At 46.5% G+C, this 23,454-nt stretch overlaps 1 protein-coding gene across 1 annotated transcript in view; it reads right to left on the bottom strand.

Moving 5' to 3' along the window:
- Positions 1–23,454, bottom strand: part of msh3 (mutS homolog 3 (E. coli)) — a 447,577-nt gene that overhangs the window by 231,386 nt on the left and 192,737 nt on the right. Inside the window, exon 17 of the mRNA XM_072516186.1 lies at positions 877–993. Within this exon, the coding sequence (XP_072372287.1) occupies positions 877–993 (117 nt within the window). The remainder of the gene's footprint in view (positions 1–876; positions 994–23,454) is intronic.

Genomic DNA, 23,454 nt, shown 5'->3' with positions numbered 1-23,454 from the left:
ATCTGAATTATTATATTTTAGCTATTTAAATGATGTACGTCCATGTTGGTGATGACATTCCTGTGTTATGCGTTTATAAACAAAGCTCAAGAACAATCCTAGAACAGTTACGGAGGTTTCAAAAACCTCTTCAAATCAATATTTAATTTTTTTTAAATGTGTATTTTTGGACAAATGGAAGTAGCAGAATCCTTCAGGAAATCATATCTAGCCAAACCACTTTGGATCAAGCTGGGGGCATTGGTGCCCTCATGTGAGGGCATGCATCTTCATGATTTTTGTCATGCCACAAATCATACCACAGTCCAAGAGGCAACCTAAGTTCACATCAATTGATGTAGACAAAAAAAAAAATCTTTACATTTGTATCTCAGACCGCAATACCATGACACTGCACTTAAACCAAAGCTAGCTTTCTCAGCAGGCATTGTTCTGCTATGAAACATTGCCAGTCAATTTACCAATGGCAGCTTGTTCCAGTTACTGATCATTCAATCGTTCACGTTACTGATTTGATATTTCTGATGATTAACTTCCAACCAAAATCTCCACGGCCCCCCTCCCAATATCAAAAGAGCTGCCATGTATATTCTTGTTTTCTAACTGTTTAGTGAAATATCTTTAAGCTACAACAATTCAGCTCTTATCACACCTGAATGCTAATTTCGCCATAACTGTTTATGGAATGCCTCATTTCCTAATGCTGCAGGAGCAACAAAGATATAAAGCATCCATAATACATTTAAGTTCAACAAAATCGACCTTTTAAAAAAAATTGTAAATGCAGTTAATCAATGTTTTAAATTTAATCTTACGTTTCGATTATCTAACTTCTACAACAAACAGTTTTAATTCAGACTTATAGCCATGACATACTCCAGCAATTTCAGCCACTCTGCATTGCAGTCAAGAATAAGCTGCTCTCGAAGCTGGCACAGACGCTTATGTTGCTCCACAATGAATGGGGTATGGAAACGGATGACGGCTTTTGTGCTGCAGATAAAAAGAAATGGAACCAAGGTTACTAAAGTAATCAGTTATGTCAGTAGTGGAGGAAGTCAGATTCACAAAGAATTCTTTCTGAATTAGCCTTGAAGAGAATACATTTTTAAAAAGTGCTGTTATAGCGAACCACTTTCTGTACTGTCCATTATAGCAGAGGGAGCACTTAGTAATAAAGTTGCACACACCTCAGGCACAACAAATAGATAAGCCTAAAGAAGCAGCCCAATTTAATATCAGAGCATTCCTTTCATCTAAATAGATAAATGAGCGCATTGACCAGGTGGCAAAACAAGTGTAACATGAAAAGTGGATTTCTCAATCAGTAAGACAGGCGATTTCTTCTGGCAGGTATTCTGTCCCTGTTCAGAATACAGTAATTTTAATAACTGCAGAATTTTTCAATGCAAAATTGTAGCCGTTAGCCAACAGGTCACACAGCATTCAATAAAGATAGAATGTGTGATGTTAGGTACAATTTGTGTGATGTTGTGGTGAGACTAACTACTGCTATGATCTTGCTGGAGGTAACTGCCATGCAAACCAAATCCTAAAGGGAAACTTGACGAGCTTATCACAACTCATTTTCTTTGTGTTTTGACCACGAGAAGATATAGAGGTACTGAAGTCAGGAGCTACAAATTACAGTAACCTTTTTGAGCATTTTAAATATTAAATTAAAATGTTTATTAATAAAAGATAATTAGTCAACACTACTTCCTACTTGGTATAGACTCACCAATAAACAGCCCTTTAGGCACAATCCCTTAAAGATGTTTAACTTTCTAGGTTGACTGAAAGCTGCCTTGCTTCTTCACAGTTCTTTTCCCAGCACAGATCAGTCCTCCAGGAGGTCTTATATGGCCATTTCCCCCAAAAGCAATCCTCAAGTGGTCCTTATTTTGTTTAATCTGTATTTGAAACTTACCTTTCCAAATAAAAATTCTTTCATGTTCTCCTTATTACTTCCACTTTCGGGTCAAATAAAATTGAATAACCGTGCCTTATTTATTCATGATATTTTCTAAGTTTCTACATTCATGTTCTCCTTTTTACTCCCCATTAAAATTCAACAACTAAACACAACAAACCTTCTTCATCTCCCAATGCAAATTTCTACCCACGGCTTATTTATTTAATGAAATTCAGCTTGGCCATATTTACTTGATGCTTTTCATACCAAGGCCCCTTTGATTTCCTAAACCGTGACACTGTCACACTGGACACACACACACAAGTCCGCTTTGTAGAATAACACGATTAAAAAAATATCGGTCTTGCAATACTAATGGAGACCATTTAGCCCATCATCCCTATGCTAGCTCTTTGGTATCCAATTAGTCTCAATGCCCGGCTCTTGTACAATTGTCCTATAATTGTTTCTCCTTCAACATTTATCCAATTCTCTTTTGAATGTTACCAATAAATCTATTTTCATCACTCTTTCAGGCAGTGCATTCCCAACCATAACGATTCACTACATTAAAAAATGTTATCTCGTGTCATCTCCGGTTCTTGTGGCCCACTGATTATTACCATTTTGGCCACTGGAAGGTTTTTCTTTACTTACACTATCAAAATTAGGATTTTGAAGACCTCCATCAAATCTTCCCTTAACCTTCTCTGCTGAGCAGAACAATCCCAGTCTTCAATAACTTAAATTCCTCATCTCTGCTGCCATTCTAGTAAATCACTTCTACACAATGTCTAAGGCCTTGATATTCTGCGTAAAATGTGTGCCCAGAACAGAACACTATTCTCCAAACCAATGTTTTTTTTAAAGCTTTACCATAACTTTGTAGTTTTTGTACGCTATTCCTCTATTAAGAAAGCCAAGGATTCAATATGCTTTTAAAACAGGATTTCTCAACTTGTCCCATTCCTGAACACCCCTTTTAAAATTGTATCACTTCGTTCCCATTGCCTCTCCTCATTCTTCATGTCAAGATGCAGCACTTCGCAATCTCTGGATTAGATTTCACATCTACCACTTTCTTAAGTGTAATTAGGTTGAAGCATACCTCATCTTCTCATTATGAAACAAAATTTTCCAACTTGCACTCCGGTGATATTACAAAACACTCCACTGAGAATGTAGGGTATTCAATATAGTTGGACATAGCTCTCCATCTGAGTATTCAGAAACATAAAAGCACCAAAATATTCTCTAGTTACAGAAATCACAACCACCTTTGACTCCCCTCATCCCATCCTAGATAGATACAGCAATGTAATTCACCAAAAAGGTCCCAGCAACCTCTTGCAGAGGGAGAAAAGCACTATAACATTTTAAAATTTTGTATGTCTGACTTAATTTTTCATAAATTAATCTAAGTATACATGCTGTGACATTATAATAGTTGCCGACTTCCTTACATTTAAATGGTGTCTGAGTTAAAGTGCCAGTAGGTAGTGTCAATGATTCAACTAGCAAGGACTCGTTGTGAGATGAAGAACCTGTTTGCTCAATGGCAACAACACTTAGCCAATAAACCAGGAAATCTCCTTGGCTGGTCCTTGTGAATCATTTATCTCTCACTAGAGTCGTACGTTTCCTGTTGTATCAGTGGAAAGCAGTCAATTGTATTGATGGCAAGTTACGTATACGGTTCTTAATTGGATTTATGCATGAACTATTGATTGTTTCCTGATGAAAAGCATCTCTGAACCAACTCTCTACATTTATCATAAAGTTGCACAAAACAAACAATAACATTTGGGCAGAACTCACAGGTCAGTCACCAATTGTGGAGCGAAAGAAGTAGTTAATGTTTCCAATGTGGACATTTTGTATTTATTTGATTTGAGCTAGAAAAGGAGGCTATTTAGTTTTCCAGAAATATTGCTTTTGGTATCTGTGGTATCAGAAGCAGGTTTTTCAAAGTAATTTAGGAGGAAATTGCAATGGAGGGAATTTAGGCAGCCAATTGCACCCTCTAGCACTAATGAGATACATGACCGGGTAATCTGTTTCAGTGGCCGTGGTTGGAAGGTAAATATTTGCCAGGATACAAAAACTCCAGCTCTACTTCAAATAGCAGCATGGGATCTTTAATGCTCAAACCAAAAGAATTTAGTTTAACATCTCATCCCCTCAATATTGCATTGAATGCCTACCCAGATTATGTACTCATGGCTCTGCTGTAGGTCCAGAACCTTCTTTGTCTTCGGAGGTGTGGGTACTACCTCCCCAATCCATCCCCCTCCCCTTAAATAGGGTTCTGGCCCAAATCCACAACACTCCAGACAATCAAAATACGACCCTATCCACCTCCCCACCCCATACCTCTTAACCCTAACCCCACCTTGCCTGCACAGATTGTTAACACTTACCCCACAAGCAAATTTGTGAGGAAAAACTGGGAAGGAAGCTTCTGAGAGGTGATCCTACAGAGATGTACGGAATACTAAACACCACAGAAATGGTCAATCCAGAAAAATCACGAGAGAACGCAAATTCAAACTAGTAAAAAGACAAATTCAGGACGTCAAGTAACAGAGTGATCACTACACTGGATGGACTCCTCAATGGAACACAAAGCAACAATTCTAGATTCACTTAAAATCAATTGGTTGCTGCAATAGGGTGAGGACTTTGAGATCTTTCAGTATAGATGAGCTGCTATTCTCATGAATATTGAGTGGGATCGCTTACATCCACCGGAGTTTAGTTTAATGGATCATCCTCCTAATCTCTTCCTCTATGGATCAGTATATATTCCATTCTATTGTAAATCACATAAATCTCACTGAAAATGGGGGGAGATAGTACACGCAGTTTCTCGCATAACTGACCGGAAAAGCATCAATCAAATGCAGGCTGGGGAAAAACAACCTTTGATTTACAAAGAAAAGTGTGATTTACAAAGAACTGGACATGAAGGTATGTTTTGGGACTACTGACACATATTCTCCCCAAATCTCTGATTGCCTCCCTAAGATTTTTGTGCAAGTTCATTTAAGATTATCTTTCATGGTATTAATACGAGTCAAGTGAAAAATAAAATGGAATAAAAAAGGCGTTCATTTTTCTCTATAAATGAAAAACACAACTTGCACAAATAAAGAACCGTTAATATCGAAAATACCCCCAAAGCATCTTGAGAGAGAAGCAGAGAGAAAACAAAATCAACAGGAAGAACAGATACCAAGCTATGGAAGGAGAGAGTTGAACGCTTGGTCAACAAAGTTGGTTTAAGGAAGGATTTCAAACGTAGATGTGCAAGAGAATGGGTTTAGAGAAGGTGTTAGCAAAGGTTTGACACAAGTGGTTGACCTTGGGCCAGTTGGAAAGCTTGTAGAATATGAAGGCTTGGAAGGAGCAATGTTTGATCTAAACTGGGTGCCGCGACAGATAATATTGCAAAGGCAGAAATAGGCAAAGTTGATCATAGCTGTAATGTTATCTCTGTCTAGCTCAGCTGTTGAAAGCTGGAGTCACTAGTAAGGAAGTGGAGTTTTGGATCTTCTGAAGGTAGTCACAGGATCAAACACAGTGATAAAGATGTACAGCTGGAAGTCCAGCATGGATATGAAAGCAGGTCAACTGCCTGCAGATGATGCTATTCAGATGCAGCATGTAGATCAGGCTGATGGAGAGCTGGTGGTGGGGGTTTGACGTGGGGCCAGGGAATAGATCCCTGAACTCCAAAGTTGAAGGTTGAGGATAGCAAAGAGAAGCAATGGATGTGTTCTCATAGGTACAAGTGGAAGAACTCCAAGAGCAGTGCCACAGATCTGGACAACAGAAGCCAGAAAATGGACGAAGATGATATGGTCAAACATTCAGGAAACATTGACAAAGACAAAAATAAATTACACACATTGATCGTGCTCACTGAAAACATATAGTTCAACTTTCAGCTAGGGCAATCATAATGCTAGGAACAAAGCAATGACAGACCAGAGAGATTCAAACTGTACATTATTAGGAAATAGCACGTTAGTAATGAAGGCGCACAGTTTAAATGACAGACTTACTGAAGCATTTATTAATTTATCAAAATCCCGTTCAGTCCATCTCCCCACCAGCACAGCAGAAACTCCTCACTGCTCTCACTGATGAGATCACCAGCATTTTCCATTTAACACGAGCATCAATTTGTATTTACGAAAACCTATAAAATGTTGATGTGTAGGCAGCTCTATCTAACGAATAACCCTGCTGGTCATCCTTGCATTAGTTATGTACTGCGGTGACTTCCGGTGTGGACAATGGAGTAAGTGGTCACATACAACGCAGCTCCTGCCCAAGGTTACAGAAAACGGCTCTTTTTAATCAATACGGGGTGGAATTTTGATGAAAAGATGTAGGTGAATATTGGAGGAGTACTTTCCCCCAGGAATGGTATGTCTCTTGGTTACCAGACCCGGCAGAAACAGTGAGGGATTTGGCTGGTGCGGCAGCAAAGACAAAAGCCTCTTCAAGCATGCAGGCGGGGGAAGGGCAAGCACAAAGGCTTCAAACTGACTTGGTGGCCTTTATTAAAGCTGAATTCCAGCAGCAGAGCAACTGCGAAAAGATCTCACAAAGGCCACTGAAGAAGCGGTGACGAGACTTCAGGTGGCGGCATGGAGGAGTAGGTCGCGCATTCGGCATCTCCCATCTGGAACGGACACTCGGACCTTTTCTCAGGAGTTTTCACGGACCTTTTGGAGCAAATTGGTGAAGCGAATACTGCCAAAAGGATTCCCTCTCTGTTGTATGGGTATCTGGACCAGGAGTGGCCGGGTGAAGCGTTTAAGTCTCAACAGACAGAAGCGTGCGGAGGGGGCGCCGAGGCACGGCATGGCGGCCGGTATAGACCAGGGTGCATGGGCGCGGTATTCACAGGAGCAACAGGAGTTCCTCAGGGGCTGCTTTGCTGATCTTAAAAAGGACATGCTGGCCCGGATGAAGGCATCAATAGACCAAATGATCGCAACTCAGGCGACACAAGGGAAAGCGATTAAGGAGATGGAGAAAAAGCTATCCGACCATGAGGACGAGTTGGTCGTATTGACCCTTAAGGTGGAGGCGCAGGATGACCTCCACAAGAAGTGTCAGGAGAGGCTGAAGGACCTAGAAAACAGGTTCAGGAGACAGAACTTGAGCACTGTGGGCCTCCCCGAAGGTGTGGAGGGGTCGGATGCAGGAGCATTTGTGTCCAAGATGCTGGAGACGCTGATTGGGACTGGGGTAATCCCTCAACCCCTGGAGCTGGACGGGCGCACAGAGCCCTCGCAAGGAAGCCCAAGGCGAATGAACCGCCGAGGGCCATGGTGGTGAGATTTCATCGCTTCTCGGACAAGGAACATGTCTTGCGGTGGGCAAAAAAAGAACGGAAGAGCAGGTGGGAGAACAGCGTGATACGCAACTACCAGGACCTGGGTGTGGAGCTGGCCAAGAGTTGGATTCAACTGGGTGAAGGCGACCCTCTTCAGCAATGGGGTGAAATTTGGGATGCTGCACCCAGCGAGGCTATGGGTCACGTACAAGGAACGGCATCACTATTTTGAGACACCGGACGAAGCGTGGTCATTCGTCAAACAAGAAAAGCTGGACTCGAATTAAAGGACAGTTAAGCTTTGGTAGAATGCGGCGGTGGGGCTGGGTAACACGGTACCGTTTCTAATATAAGATGGTATACAATGTTGGGTACGTGTAAGGGCTGTGGTGGTGGCTGGAGGGTGCAGTGTTTTCGGCAAAGTTGAGATATGGAGGGGGAGGGGGCCCTGTACTTAGTGCGATTTTTCAGGAAGTTGGAGCCTTGGTTCAATAAGTGTCTCCTCACGGGGCAATGTTAGTGTCTTTTGTTTATTTTTCGTTTCGTATTACTATTTACTCACTGGGGCTGGAGAGGTAGTTTAATTGGTTTATTCATGTGGGGAGAGGGGTCCAGACAATGAGGCGACAGTCTGATCGGCGCCAGGGGCGGGAGCCGCCGGGGTCAGCAGACTTTCGGGAGTGTCGTGGGGGGTGAACAAGTGCTCAGCTGGTGCTTGGTGGGGGGTTTGGGACGTGGGGCTGTTGGGGGGGCCGGGGGTCGGGGGTGCTGCTTTGCTGACAGGATCCCTGGAGGTTCACGCGGCCGAGAGCGAAGGCGTTCTCTTTTTTCTCCCATATTCATAAGATTTATTCCCGCATAGACTTCTTTGTCTTGAGCAGGGCGTTAATCCCAAAGGTGGCGGGAACAGAATACTTAGCAATCACAGTCTCGGACCATGCCCCGCACTGGGTGGACCTGCGGCTTAGTGAGGAGAGAGGGCAGCGCCCACTCTGGAGACTGGATGTGGGGCTGCTGGCGGACGAAGAGGTTTGCGGGCGGATTAGCAGGAACATCCAGGATTACCTGGAAACAAACGATACGGGTGAGGTAGCAGCGGCAATGGTCTGGGAGGCTCTGAAGGCAGTTGTCAGAGGGGAGCTCATCTCAATTCGATCCCATAGGGAAAAGAGAGAAAGAGCGGAGAGGAAGAGACTGGTGGAGGAGATACTCCAAGTGGACAGGAGATACGCGGAGGCCACCGAGGCAGGGCTACTGAGGGAGCGGAGGAGTCTGCAGGCGGAGTTTGAACTGCTGACCACAGGGAAAGCGGTAGCACAGCTGAGGAAGGCAAAGGGGGCAGTCTATGTGTACGGGGAGAAAGCGAATAGAATGCTGGCACACCAACTGCGAAAGAGGGAGGCGGCCAGGGAAATCGGGGGAGTAAAGAATAAGGAGGGTAACATGGTCTTGGATCCAGGGGGAGTGAACGGAGTCTTTAAGGAGTTCTATAGTAAACTATACGAGTCGGATCCCCCGACGGGAGCGGAAGGGATGAGGCATTCTTTGGACCAGTTGAGGTTTCCAAAGGTGGAAAAGGACCTGGTGGAGGGGCTGCGGGCCCCGATTGAATTGGAGGAGATTGTCAAGGGTATAGAGTGCATGCAATCGGGTAAAGCCCCGGGGCCGGACGGTTACCAGGTAGAATTCTATAAGAAATTTTCGGAAATAGAGCCCACTCCTGATGAGGACCTTCAATGAGGCTAGAGAGAAAGGAACCCTCCCCCCAACAATGTCACAGGCCTAGATCTCACTCATTCTTAAATGAGGGAAGGACCCGGAACATTGCGGGTCATACAGGCCAATTTCGCTTTTAAACGTGGATGCCAAATTGCTAGCTAAGATTCTGGCCACAAGAATGGAGGATTGCGTCCCAAGGGTGAGAGAGGAAGACCAGACTAGGTTTGTTAAAGGCAGACAACTCAATACCAATGTCCGGAGACTTTTGAATATTATTATGATGCAATCAGAGGGAGGGGAGGCGGAGGTGGTAACAGCGATGGACGCAGAGAAAGCCTGTGACCGGGTGGAGTGGGAGTACCCGTGGGAAACGCTGGGGAGGTTCGGGTTTGGTGAGGGCTTTATTGGCGGGGTGAAATTGCTGTACCTGGCGCCTGTAGCAAGTGTATGTACAAACCGGCTGAGGTAGGGGTACTTCGAGCTTCACCGGGGAACGAGGCAGGGATGTCCCCTCTCCCCATTATTATTTGCCCTAGCTATAGAACCGCTAGCTATGGCGCTGAGAGCCTCGAGGAACTGGCGGGGACTGGTTCGGGGTGGGGGGGGGAATATCGGGTCTCGCTATACGTGGATGATTTGCTCCTGTACATTTCGGACCCTGTGGAGGGGATGGGGGGGGTTCTGCGGATCCTGAGGGATTTTGGTAGTTTTTCTGGGTACAAACTGAATATGGGAAAGAGCGAGTTGTTTGTGATCCAGGCCAAGGGAAGGGGCAGGAGGAGAGACTGAAAGAGCTGCCGCTCAGGATGGCAGAGAAAAGTTTTCGTTACCTGGGTATTCAGGTGGCCAGGAAATGGGATGCCCTGCACAGGCTCAACCTGACCCGGTTGGTGGAGCAAATGGAAGGGGACTTTAAAAGGTGGGACATGCTCCCGCTGTCACTGACAGGGAGGGTTCAGACCGTGAAATTGACTGTCCTCCCCAGATTTTTGTTTGTCTTTCAGTGCCTCCCCATCTTCATCCCTAAGGCCTTTTTTAAGCGGGTGAGTAGGAGATCGCTGTTGGGAGCGTAGTCGGAGGGGGGTTGGCGCTGCCGAACTTTCGCAGCTACTACTGGGCGGCCAATATAGCTATGATTAGGAAGTGGCCGATGGGGGGGGGGGGCGCGCGGCGGTCGCGTGGGAGCAGCTGAAGGCGGCGTCATGTAAAGGTACTAGTTTGGGAGCTTTGATAACAGCTCCTTTGCCTTTCTCGCCGACCCGTCACTCCACAAGTCCAGTGGTGGTGGCGATACTGCGGATCTGGGGAGTGGAGGACGTACAAGAAGGTAAAGGGAGCGTCGGTCTGGACCCCGATATGTAACAACCACAGGTTTGCCCCGGGTAGGATGGATGGTGGGTTCCAGAGCTGGCAGAGGGCAGGCATCAGAAGGATGGGAGATCTGTTCATAGACGGAAGTTTTCCCAGTTTGAAGGCGCTAGAGGACAAATGTAATCTGCCACCAGGAAACAGCTTTAAATATCTGCAAGTACGAGCCTTCCTGAAAAAACAGGTAGTGGCCTTTCCGACGCTGCCGCCACTGAGGATACAGGACAGGGTGGTCTCCGGTACCTGGGTGGGGGAGGGGAAGGTGTCGGATATCTACCAGGAACTACAGGAGGCGGAGGAAACCCTAGTGGAGGAGCTCAAGGGCAAGTGGGAGGAGGAGCTCGGTGAGGAGTTGGAAGCGGGTCTGTGGGCAGAGGTCCTGGGCAGGGTTAATTCCTCCTCATCATGTGCCAGGCTCAGTCTAATTCAATTTAAGGTGGTCCACCGGGCACATATGATGGCGCGAGAATGAGCAAGTTTTTTGGGGTAGAAGACAGTTGTATGAGGTGCAAGGGCAGCCATGCAAACCATGTCCACATGTCTTGGGCATGCCCGTAGCTTAGAGAGTTCTGGCAAGGGTTCGTGAGGGCAATGTCCAAGGTGCTTAACACTCGGGTGGTGCCAAGTCCAGAGATAGCGATCTTTGGAGTGTCAGAAGACCCGGGAGTTCAGGGGGCGAAAGAGGCCAACGTCATGGCCTTTGCCTCCCTAGCCTCCCTTTGCCTCAGGAGCTGTTTAGCACAGGGCTAAATCACTGACTTTGAAAGCAGACCAAGGCAGGCCAGCAGCACGGTTCAATTCCCGTAACAGCCTCCCCGAACAGGCGCCGGAATGTGGCGACTAGGGGCTTTTCACAGTAACTTCATTTGAAGCCTACTTGTGACAATAAGCGATTTTCATTTTCATTTCATAGTAGCCCGGAGACAGATTTTATTAATGTGGAGGGACTCGAAGCCCCCGAGTGCAGAGACTTGGGTTAACGACATGGCTGGGTTTCTCAGCTTCGAGAAAATAAAGTTTGCCTTAAGAGGGTCTACGCTAGGGTTCTCTCCGAGGTGGCAGCAGTTTGTCGACTTTCTCAGGGAAAATTAAAATGTCAGCAGCAATCCGTGTTGGGGGGGGGGGGTGCTTCATGTGTGGGAAGACCGAGTCGCGTGGGGTAATGTCTATTTAATTGTTATTGTATATTCTCTTTTTGCACTATGTTAATGTTCACTCTAGTTTGTTGTTATTATTGTTACTACTGTTTTATTATGAAAAATTCTGCAAAACCTTAATAAAAATACTTTTTAAAAAAAGTTATGTACTGCGACACGGTAGCACAGTGGTTAGCACTGTTGCTTCACAGCGCCAGGATCCCAAGGTTCGATTCCCGGCTTGGGTTAAGTCTGTGCGGAGTCTACACGTTCTCCCATTGTCTGTGTGGGTTTTCTCCGGTTGCTCCGGTTTCCTCCCACAGTCCAAAGATGTGCAGGTTAGGTAGATTGGCCATTCTAATGTCCAAAATGGTTAGGTGGGGTTACTGGGATAGGGTGGAGGTGTGGGCTTAATTAGGGTGCTCTTTCCAGGGGCCAGTGAAGACGCGATGGGCCGAATGGGCTCCTTCCGCACTGTAAATCCATTGATTCAGAACTCCCGTGCTTAAAACGGAAAAGAAGAAACAACATTTTCCGAATAAAATTTAATGTTATTGTTTTCATAATGGCATTTGGAATACATAATCTCAAACAAGAACTCCATTTACATGTAATCCCTGTAGGCCAGTAAAGCGGCCTAGATTACACTGCCCCGTTGCATGCTTTGCAAGCAGGAAGAGCTCACAATTACTACACTATAACAACATTATAATCTCTCTCAAAATAAAAAGTCGCCATGGAGTTTAATTATATACATATTTGCAGTAACTGAATAAATAAGATAAGACATTCTGCAGCTGATCTAATACAGCCTTATGCTCTATGAGCTTTCGAGCAAGATTAGCCCTGACAGCAAAGCAGTAAGTGACCAGTTAGGTAAGTGTAGCACAGCCCATAGCTCACAGTGCGATCCAAAGCAGGAAATTTGAAGAGCAGCAACAATAGAAACAGATGAACATTGTCAAAGAAAGGACACCAGCATTCTGTTTGCAAAGCCAAAGTTTCGCAAGTAAAATCGCTTCATGCCCAAATTGGCAAGTTCAAGCAGCTCATAATTTTTTTCATTCTTTCGTGGGATGTGGGCGTTGCTGACTGGCCCAGAGTTTTTTTTACCCATCCCGAATTGCCCTTGAGGGGACATTTAAGAGTCAACCACAGTGCTGGGGATCTGAAGTCACATGCAGGCCAGACTAGGCAAGGATGGCAGATTTTGTTCCCTAAACAGTATTAGTGAACTAGATAGGTTTTTACAACAATCTACAATGGTTGCATGGTTATCCTTAGACTTTTAATTCCAGATTTTAATTGAATTCAAATTTCACCATCTGCCGTGGTGGGATTCGAGCCCAGGTCCCCAGAGCATTACCCTGGATCGTTGGATTACTAGTCCAGTGACAATACCATTACACCAGTGCCTACCCTTCATGGTAATAAAGCCAATAATTCAAAAATATTATGATTATTCATGTATGAATAATAAAAATTGCACCGTTCATTCAAAATATCAGGTTGCAAAAAGTTACCCTTTGAAATTTGAGCTTGACTGGAATCATAGAATAGTTGCAGCACAGGAGACATTCAGCCTGCCATGACCATGCCAGTCCTAAGAGAGAGTACCTGTACATATCCAACTGACTCTGAATGTTCATTGGCATCTAATAAGAATATACAAACACAGGAAATAGGAGCAGAAACTGAACTCGACAAGCCATGTAAATGCTGTGGCTAGGCAGGCTGGGAATCCTGTGGCGAGTAACTCACCTCCTGAGTCACACAGCCTGTCCACAATCTACAAGGCACAGGTCAGGAGTGGGAAGGGATACTTTACACTTGCCTGGATGACTGCAGGTCCAACAACACGCAAGAAACATGACAGCATCCAGGCCAAAGCAGTCTAATTGATTGGCACCCATTCTACAAACATTCACTCCCTCCACCACCAATGCACAGCAGCAGTGTTTTCATCTGCAGGATGCACTGCAAGGAGGACAAGGGACCATCTAGGAGGTCAAGGGATAGCATATGCATAAGAACACCACCACCTGGAAGTTCCCCTTCAAGCCACTCACCATCCTGACCCAGTTGTCGCTGTCATAATATCCACTCATGTATATAATGAGTTGCAGACAGGCAATGATTGACACACAGGATGACCAGTAAGCACACAACAGTGCAGCCAATCACCACACAGGACACTACCACTATAAAGCCAGAGGACACTAGGTTTCCTGCTCTCTCGGGACCCAGCCACTGAGACAGTCAGAGTGCAAGAGCTAGCAAGTGCAAACACCATGCAGTAGCTAATAAGTCTGGTCAGGCTACTATAAGGTCTCCAGTCAGTTCAGTATAGTGCCGCCCCACAGCTGAATATGTATATCAGTTCTATCGTTGAATAAAACAGTGTTGGATCTTCTCCAGTGTTAAACGTCTGTTTCTAGCTTCCCTGCATCGAGTGCAGTCCACATTGAACCTACCTGCCTAACACAACATGGTACCAGAGTGATACTGATCAGAGTGCGCAGGTGCGTACGTCGACCGACCGCACTCCACATGCGCGATGGTGCACGGAATGCGCTGACGTCGGCGTCATGACATGTCCAAATTGTGGCCCCGCCCATTTAAAGCGGCAATGTCCGGCAAAAGGACGCCGGTGTCTAGTGTGGCAAGCTTGCCCACTACGCAACCCTTTGCAGATCCGCTCAACCGCTCAGCAGCCAGCGATCCCAGCTGCTGCGCAGAAGTGTCCGCTCAATACAAGGCATGCCAGATTCCGATCCCGACAGCCCAACAGACCATGATGCTGAGTGCCTCAAGTCCCCATACCGGGTGGGCATCATAACTACACATGCACTGCTTTCCACCACAACGGCGAAACGCCTCTCGATCCTCAGTGTGGATCCTGACGACCTCCGTGTGGATCCCGATGACAAGTGGTGTGCTGTCCTCACAGTTAACAAGGCTCGCATCCGATTTAAACTGGACACCGGCGCATCAGCGTACCTCATCTCAAAATCCAACCTCGACACCATCCGCGCCAGAACAAGCATTCTTCCACCGGCCTGCCAGCTCCTTGACTACAATGGCAATGCCATAGCTGCCAGTGGTTCCTGTCAATTAGGGATATCCAACAAGGCGATCAAGGCACCACTGCGGTTTGAAATCGCCGGGCCTGACAGAGCGTCCCTGCTTGGTGCTTGAGCCTGCAAGCTCCTGAACCTGGTTCAGCGAGTCCACACCATGTCATCATCACCGGCGATGGCCTCGCCTGATGTAAACTTGCAAGCCGACATAGTTGACATTATCACACAGTACCACAGCGTATTCGATGGAATGGGCACGCTCCCATACCGATATAAAATCCTGCTCAAGCCGAATGCCACCCCTGTAATTCATGCACCACACCGGGTGCCGGCACCTCTCAAGGGTCGTCTGAAGAAGCAATTACAGGACCTCCGCGACCAGGGCATCATATCGAAGGTCACAGAGCCAACAGACTGGGTCAGCTCCATGGTCTGCGTTAAGAAGCCGTCAGGGGAGCTTCGCATTTGCATTGACCCTAAGGATCAACATCATGTGGGAGCATTACCCGATACCAAAACGTGAAGAGTTGACCAGTGAAATGGCTAATGCTAAATTCTTTACTAAGCTGGACGCCTCCAAGGGTTTTTGGCAAATACAGCTGGACGCGTCCCGTCGCAAGCTGTGCACGTTCAACACCCCGTTCGGTCGCTACTGCTACATCCGGAAGCCTTTTGGGATCATATCTCCCTCCGAAGTATTTCACCGCATCATGGAGCAGATGATGGAGGGCATCGAGGGGGTGCGAGTATACGTTGACGACGTAATTATCTGGTCTACAACGTCCCAGGAACACATCGCTCGCCTCAAGAAGGTATTCCAGAGAATTCATGAACATGGTCTCCAGCTCAACAGGACCAAGTGCTCATTTGGTCAATCGGATATCAAGTTCCTGGGTGACCACATCTCGCAGCAGGGCGTGCGGCCAGATGCCCACAAGGTCTCGGCGATCAACGCCATGAAGACCCCGGAGGACAAGAAGGCGGTCCTCCGCTTCCTCGGGATGGTCAACTTCTTCCTAGATCTGGTCCTGTGTAATGAGGCAGGATTGATTAATGATCTCATAGTTCGGGATCCTCTTGGAAGCAGCGACCACAATATGGTGGAATTTAAAATACAGTTGGAGGATGACAAGGTAAAATCAAGCACTAGTGTTTTGTGCTTAAACAAAGGCGATTACAATGGGATGAGAGAAGAACTAGCTAAGGTAGACTGGGAGCAAAAACTTCATGGTGAAGCAGTTGAGGAACAGTGGAGAACCTTCCAAGCGATCTTTCAGTGTTCAGGAAAGGTTCATACCGACAAAAAAGAAAGACGGTAGAAAGGGGAAAAATCGACCGTGGATATCTAAGGAGGTGAGGGAGAGTATCAAATTGAAGGAAAAAACATACAGAGTGGCAAAAATGAGTGGGAGACTAGAGGACTGGGAAGTCTTTAGGGGACAACAGAAAGCTACTAAAAAAGCGATAAATAAGAGGACTATGAAAGTAAACTGGCTTAGAACATAAAAGCAGATAGTAAAAGCTTCTACAAATATATAAGACAAAAAAGAGTGGCTAAGGTAAATATTGGTCCTTTGGAAGATGAGAAGGGAGATTTAATAATAGGAGACGGGGAAATGGCTGAGGAGCTGAACAGGCCTTGTGGGTCAGTCTTCACAGTGGAGGACACAAATAACATGCCAGTGACTGATGGAAATAAAGATATGATAGATGAGGACCTTGAGATGATTGTAATCACTAAGGAGGCAGTATTGGGCAAGCTAATGGGGCTAAAGGTAGACAAGTCTCCTGGCCCTGATGGGATGCATCCCAGAGTGTTAAAAGAGATGGCTAGGGAAATTGTAAACGCACTAGTGATAATGTATCAAAATTCACTAGACTCTGGGGTGGTCCCAGAGGATTGGAAAGTAGCAAACGTGACACCACTGTTTAAAAAAGGAGGTCAACAGAAAGCGGGTAATTATAGGCCGGTAAGCTTAACTTCGGTTGTAGAGAAAATGCTGGAATCTATCATTAAGGAGGAAATAGAGGGGCACCTGGAGGGAAATTGTCCCATTGGGCAGACGCAGCATGGGTTCACAAAGGGTAGGTCGTGTCTGACTAATTTGGTAGAATTCTTTGAGGACGTTACCAGTGCAATAGATAACGGGGAGCCAATGGATGTGGTATATCTGGATTTCCAGAAAGCTTTTGTCAAGGTGCCACACAAAAGGTTGCTGCATAAACTAAAGATGCATAGCATTGAGGGTAAAGTGGTAGCATGGGTAGAGGATTGGTTAACTAACAGAAAGCAGAGAGTGGGGATAAATGGGTGTTTCTCTGGTTGGCAACCTGTAACTAGTGGGGTCCCTCAAGGATCAGTGTTGGGCCCGCAGTTGTTCACAATTTACATAGACGATTTGGAGTTGGGGACCAAGTGCAATGTGTCAAAGTTTGCAGACAACACTAAGATGAGTGGTAAAGCAAAAAGTGCAGAGGATACCGGAAGTCTGCAGAAGGATTTGGATAGGTTAGGTGAATGGGCTAGGGTCTGGCAGATGGAATTCAATGTTGCCAAGTGTGAGGCTATCCATTTTGGGAGGAATAACAGCAGAATGGATTATTATTTAAACGGTAAGATGTTAAAACATGCCGCTGTGCAGAGGGACCTGGGTGTGCTGGTGCACGAGTCGCAAAAAGTTGGTGTGCAGGTGCAACAGGTGATTAAGAAGGCTAATCGAGTTTTGTCTTTCATTGCTAGAGGGATGGAGTTCAAGACTAGGGAGGTTATGCTGCAATTGTATAGGGTGTTGGTGAGGCCGCATCTGGAGTAGTGTGTTCAGTTTTGGTCTCCTTACCTGAGAAAGGACATATTGGCACTGGAGGGAGTGCAGAGGAGATTCACTAGGTTGATCCCAGAGTTGAGGGGATTAGATTATGATGAGAGGTTGAGTAGACTGGGACTGTACTCATTGGAGTTTAGAAGGATGCGGGGGGATCTTATTGAAACATATAAAATTATGAAAGGAATAGATAGGATAGATGCGGGCATGTTGTTTCCACTGGTCGGGGAAAGCAGAACTAGGGGGCATAGCCTCAAAATAAGGGGAGGTAGATTTAGGACGGAGTGTAGGAGGAACTTCTTCACCCAAAGGGTTGTGCATCTCTGGAATTCCTTGCCCAGTGAAGCAGTTGAGGCTCCTTCTTTAAACGTTTTTAATAAAAATATAGATACCTTTCTAAAGAATAAAGGGATTCGGGGATATGGTGTACGGGCCGGAGAGTGGAGCTGAGTCCACAAAGATCAGCCATGATCTCATTAAATGGCGGAGCAGGCTCGAGGGGCCAGATGGCCTACTCCGGTTCCTAGTTCTTATGTTCTTATGTATATCAGTTCTATCGTTGAATAAAACAGTGTTGGATCTTCTCCAGTGTTAGACGTCTGTTTCTAGCTTCCCTGCATCGGGTGCAGTCCACATCGAACCTACCTGCCTAACACATCAGTCGCTGGCTAAAAGTCATGGAACTCCCTGCCTAAAGTACTGTGAGTTCACCTGTACCACAAGAACTACAGCAGTTCAAGGAGACAGCTCACCGCCACTTTTCAAGGGTAATTAGGGATCAGCAATAAATGCTGGCCTAGCCTGTAAGAGAATAACAAGAAAGAAATTCAGCCTCTACTGACTTTCGAGATGGTTCTCAGGAAAGAAATTCCTTCTCATCGTCTTAAACGGGAGGCTCCTTATTTTTAAACTGCGGCTCCCTAGTTCTGGATTCTCCCACAAGGGGAAACATCCTCTCAGCATCTTCCCTGTTAAACCCCCTTAGAGTCTCATATGTTTCAATATGATGACCTCTCGGGCGGCACAGTAGAACAGTGCTTAACGCTGTTGCTTCACAGCGCCAGAGAACCGGTTTCGATTCCCGGCTTGGGTCACTGTCTTTGCGGAGTCTGCACGTTCGCCCCGTGTCTGTGTGGGTTTCCGCCGGGTGCTCCGGTTTCCTCCCACAAGTCCCAAAAGACTTGCTTGCTCGATGAATTGGACATTCGGAATTCTCCCTCCGTGTACCCGAACAGGCGACATGGGGATTTTCACAGTAACTTCATTGCAGTGATAATGTATGCCTACTGGTGACACTAATAAAGATTATTATCCAAACTCCAATGACTTTAGGCCAAAACTGTTCAACCCTTCCTCGTAAGACAATCCCTTCAACCTAAGAATCGACCTTGTGTACCATCTCTGCACTGCTTCCAATGAAAGTATATGCCTTCTTAAATAAGGGGCAGAAACCTCCCATGCCCTCGCTGGCGTGGGTGTTTTCATAAAATACACTTTGTCACATGTAAATATCACACAATATATCATTCCACTGTATTAATGTGTGCATCATCTTTTTTAGGCTCTTGATTAGTCAGAGACCGTCCAGAACCAATGTGCCAAGCAAAAGTCTGGACTTAGCTGAAGTGGGTGGCACGGTAGCACAGTAGTTAGCACTGTTGCTTCACAGCACCAGGGTCCCAGGTTCGAATTCCGCTGTGCGGAGTCTGCACGTTCTCCGTGTCTGCGTGGGTTTCCTCCGGGTGCTCCAGTTTCCTCCCACAAGTCCCGAAAGACGTGCTGTTGGGTAATTTGGACATTCTTAACTCAGAAGAGTTTTACATTGCACAGCTAATTACACACACCCTTTAGAGCTCACTACATTGGGCCATAACCTCCTGGTTCCCTAGCCTCGCATTAGCAGGGTTCTCCAAAGATTCGGTGGGGGGTCCCCCTGGAAGTTCCCGTGGAAGAGTTTACCTGGCAATTGTCCAGAAGGGCAAAATTCCCCTGGACAATTGCGCTGGGCTGGGAACCATCTGACAAAGCAATCAGAATTGCTAATTTCAGATGGTTCTGCCAGTTTTACACACATAGTTACTCCAACTCCAACTCTGAAAGAGTTAGAAGAAAACAAAAGCCTTCTAATTTCAGAATAACAATTTTTGAGCCCCGTATGGCACCTTCCCCACTCACCAATGTGCAAACCCCCAATGCCACATTCCATTCACTTGCCATAGAAACTTATCTTCTTCCTTTCAATGGGACCTTTAAACTCACCTGCTCCACATTCAAACAAAAGTTGTCTTGATGTTCAGGGTAGTCCCTCAACTGGAGTCAAGTGCTCTTCGTGGAGCCTAAACAGAGTATTGGTGAGCAGGTTGTTGTTCGGAATGTGCTGCTCTCAATCATACCATCCATTACTATTCAGATATCCGAGAGTAGCTGATAGGGTGGTACATGGGTGGATTGAATTTATCCAACATTTTGTGGACAGGACATAGCTGGGCAATTTTCCATGATGATGGGCAGATGCCAGTGTTGTAGCTGGATTGCAGCAGCTTGCGAGGGGTGCAACAAGTTCTGGAGCACAAATATTTTGTTCTATAGCTGGGATATTTTAGCTGGTTTAGCCTCAGTGGGCGAGACAGCTGGTTTGTGATGCAGAACAAGGCCAGCAGTGCGGGTTCAATTCCCGTACCAGCTTACCCGAACAGGTGCTGGAATGTGGCGACTAGGGGCTTTTCACAGTAACTTCATACTTGTGACAATAAAAGGTTATTATTATTATTACATTTTGGGGCCCAAAGCCTTTGCTGTATCCATACGCTCAACCCTTTCCTGATACCACATGGGGCTAATTGAATTGTCTGATAACTGGCATCTCTGATGCTGTGGGCCTCAGCAGGAGGAGGAAAACAAAAAGAGGCCGAGATGGATCATTTACTCAGAACCTCCAGTTTCTGCTTTGATTGTTGCACTGATGTGCTAGCTCTGCCATCAGTGAGGATGCACGTGCTCATGTGACCCCCTTAGTTTTTCTGTTTGTTGTTTAAATTGTCCATCATCATTTATGAACTTTGATCTGATCCATTGCTTGAGGGATGACTGGGCTGTGTCTTTCACATGCTGCTTCTGCAGTTTAACATGCATGCAGTCCAGTTGTTGCATCAGTAGGTTGATATCTCATTTTTAAAATTATGCCTTGTGCTGCAACTGGTATGTTCTCCTCCACCATCATTGAATGAAGGGTTAGTCCCTTAGCTTGATGGTTAATGGCAGAATGAGAGATATGCCCGGCCACGGGGATACAGATTATGTTACTGCTGATTGCCCAGACTACCTCATGGCTGCTCAGTTTTGAATCTATCCCATGTAGCATGGCGGTAGTGCCACACAACACAATGGAGGCTGTCCTCAGTGTGAAGACGGATGCAATTGCTGAAAGAACTGTACGGTTTTCAAAGGTTTTGGACCTGCTCCAAATTCCATTCCCTAGCTACAAACTTCACCATTCTCGTTGGCAACTGCCCAAGGCTGTTTACAAGCTTTGTATTTTGTTTCACGCTATGGATGGCTTCCAACCACTATTCTTGCCGTCACTAAGATCACCTTTTCCAACCTCCTTAACATTGCCCGAGTTTCCCCCTTTCTCCGCTCATCTGCTGAAACCGTCGTTATATCTGGACTTAACCATTTCAATGCACTCCTGTGTAGTCTCCCAGTTTTACCCTCTGTAAACTCGAGGACATCGAAAGGTCTGCTGCTCACGTCCTTATGCACACCTCTCACTCCTGTGCTTGCGGATTTACGGTTGGCAACCCAGTCAAGCAAAATTTTTGTTCGTCTTTTCAAATCCCTCCATGATCTCAGAAGTTATATTATCCCTTCCAGCCCCAGAACCCAGTTGCCAATGTTGCGAGCTTATGAATTCCCTCCATAAGCCTCTCCCCCTTATCTTTCTCAACCTATGTCTTCGATCAAGCTTTTGGTCTTCTGATTTAATGTTTCTATATGAGGCTCAATGTGGTGCTTGGTTTGATGATGCCCCTGTGAAGCACCTTACAGTTGTGTCCTTCAGAGGTCTGCCAGTTCGGTCATTAGAGCTACAATTGAGCCACTCTGGGTGATGAGCAATGTAGTTCCCCCACCCAGAGTGCATTCTGTGCCCTTGTTCCCCTCGGAATCATAGAATTTACAGTGCAGGAGGCCGCCATTCGGCCCATCAAGTCTGCACCGGCCCTTGGAAAGTGCACCCAACTTAATCCCACACCTCCACCCTATTCCCATAACCCGTACCCCCACCCAACCTTTTTGGGCACTAAGGAAAATTTAGCATGGCCAATCCACCTAACTGCACATCTTTGGACTGTGGGAGGAAAATGAAGCACCCGGAGGAAACCCACGCAGACACGGGGAGGAAGTACAAACTCCACACAGAAAGTCACCCGAGGCTGAAATTGAACCCGCGTTCCTTGGAACTGTGAGGCAGCAGTGCTAACCACTGTGCCACCTTGCCACCCATCTTTCAATTTGTGTTCAACATGGAGAAAATCTGATTCATCAATTGAGAGAGAGTGATAGGTTGTAATTGGTAGGGGTTTCCTTGTTCAAGTTTCTGTGACATTTCATGGCACCCGAGGTTCATGTTGAGAACCCCCAAAGCTATTCTAGTCTGGCTGTACGCCATCTCTGGTGGGTCAGTCATACCGAGTGTCATGATATTCAAACACACACATCATGATGGACACACCAACAGGCAAATCAGAGCACACAACACCACAACCAATCACAGACAAGAACACCAACCATATAAAAAGCACGAGCACGACACCTGGTGTTCAGTAGGTCTGGGGACAAAGAAACAGAGAAGAGCTGTTACAACATCACAAGCAGGGAACCCCCACGTGCAGAGTGTCAAGACAAAACTGTACATAGTAAGTTTGAATAAAATAGCGTTGTACCATATACAACCGTGTTGGCTCATCTGTGTGTCAGAACACCCAACACCACATGGTACAGGAGTGGATCGATACCTGCCTACTAACCTGCCATTCTGGACATGGACCGCACCGACAAACCGCAGCCGTTGCAAGTCGCGGGGAACCTAGGTACCAATTGGAAGCTCTTCAGGCAGCGATTTGACCTGTACATCCGTGCCACCGAAAAACAGAGTGCCTCGGATGAAACGAAGATTGCAATGCTCCTCTTCTACGCAGGTCAGCACGCCGTCGACGTCTTCAACTCACTGGTGTTCGAAGAAGGCGAAAACCAATCCAAATATGACACGGTCATCCTCAAACTGGACCAGCACTTTCAAGTTGAAGTAAATGAAAGTTTTGAAAGATACCTCTTTCAGCAACGCCTGCAAGGTAAGGAGGAGCTTTTTCAACCCTTCTTGACGCACCTCCGGATTCTAGCGCAGTCCTGCGGTTACGGCACCACCACAGAGTCCATGATCAGGGACCAGATTGTTTTTGGCGTTGCCTCTAGTGGCCTACGCCAGCAGCTTCTTAAAATAAAAAGCCTCACCTTAGCGTCTGCTGTGGAAGCCTGTGTCCTCCACGAAAATGCTACCTGCCGTTTTGCCCGATTTCAGGCGTCCGAGTTGGCACGGAGGGGGTCCCCAGCCGTCGAATCGGCAAGCCAGGCCGCCCACGACGTCGAACGCATCCAGGCCGTCGATTACTTCCCGACCCACGGCCCGGACGACAGCGGCCGCTTCCCGCGCTTTTCGCGGTCTCCCGCGCAGGTGCGCGCCAAAAATAACGGCCACAACGAGGGACGCACTGCGCAGGCGCGCCCACCGCAAGATCGCACTGCGCATGCGCAGTGGCGCAACGAACGCCGTGACGTCATGACGTGCGGCAATTGTGGAGCTCTACATTTAAAAGGGCAATGTCCTGCAAAAAACCGACAGTGCCTCAGATGTGGCAAGATGGGCCACTACGCTGCCCACTGTCGTTCGGCTCAACCCATGGATCCGGCACATCCTCGACAATCTCGCAGACAAGTCAGGACCGTCCAGCCCACGCATCAAGACTTCCAGTTAAGTGATGCAGATGACCAGGATGCCTTCCGC

This window comes from Scyliorhinus torazame, chromosome 9 (genome assembly GCF_047496885.1).
Source record: "Scyliorhinus torazame isolate Kashiwa2021f chromosome 9, sScyTor2.1, whole genome shotgun sequence".
In the NCBI taxonomy this organism is placed as follows: domain Eukaryota; kingdom Metazoa; phylum Chordata; class Chondrichthyes; order Carcharhiniformes; family Scyliorhinidae; genus Scyliorhinus; species Scyliorhinus torazame.
Note: the sequence above shows the minus strand (reverse complement) of the source record. Positions and strands in the feature narration are given on the sequence as shown.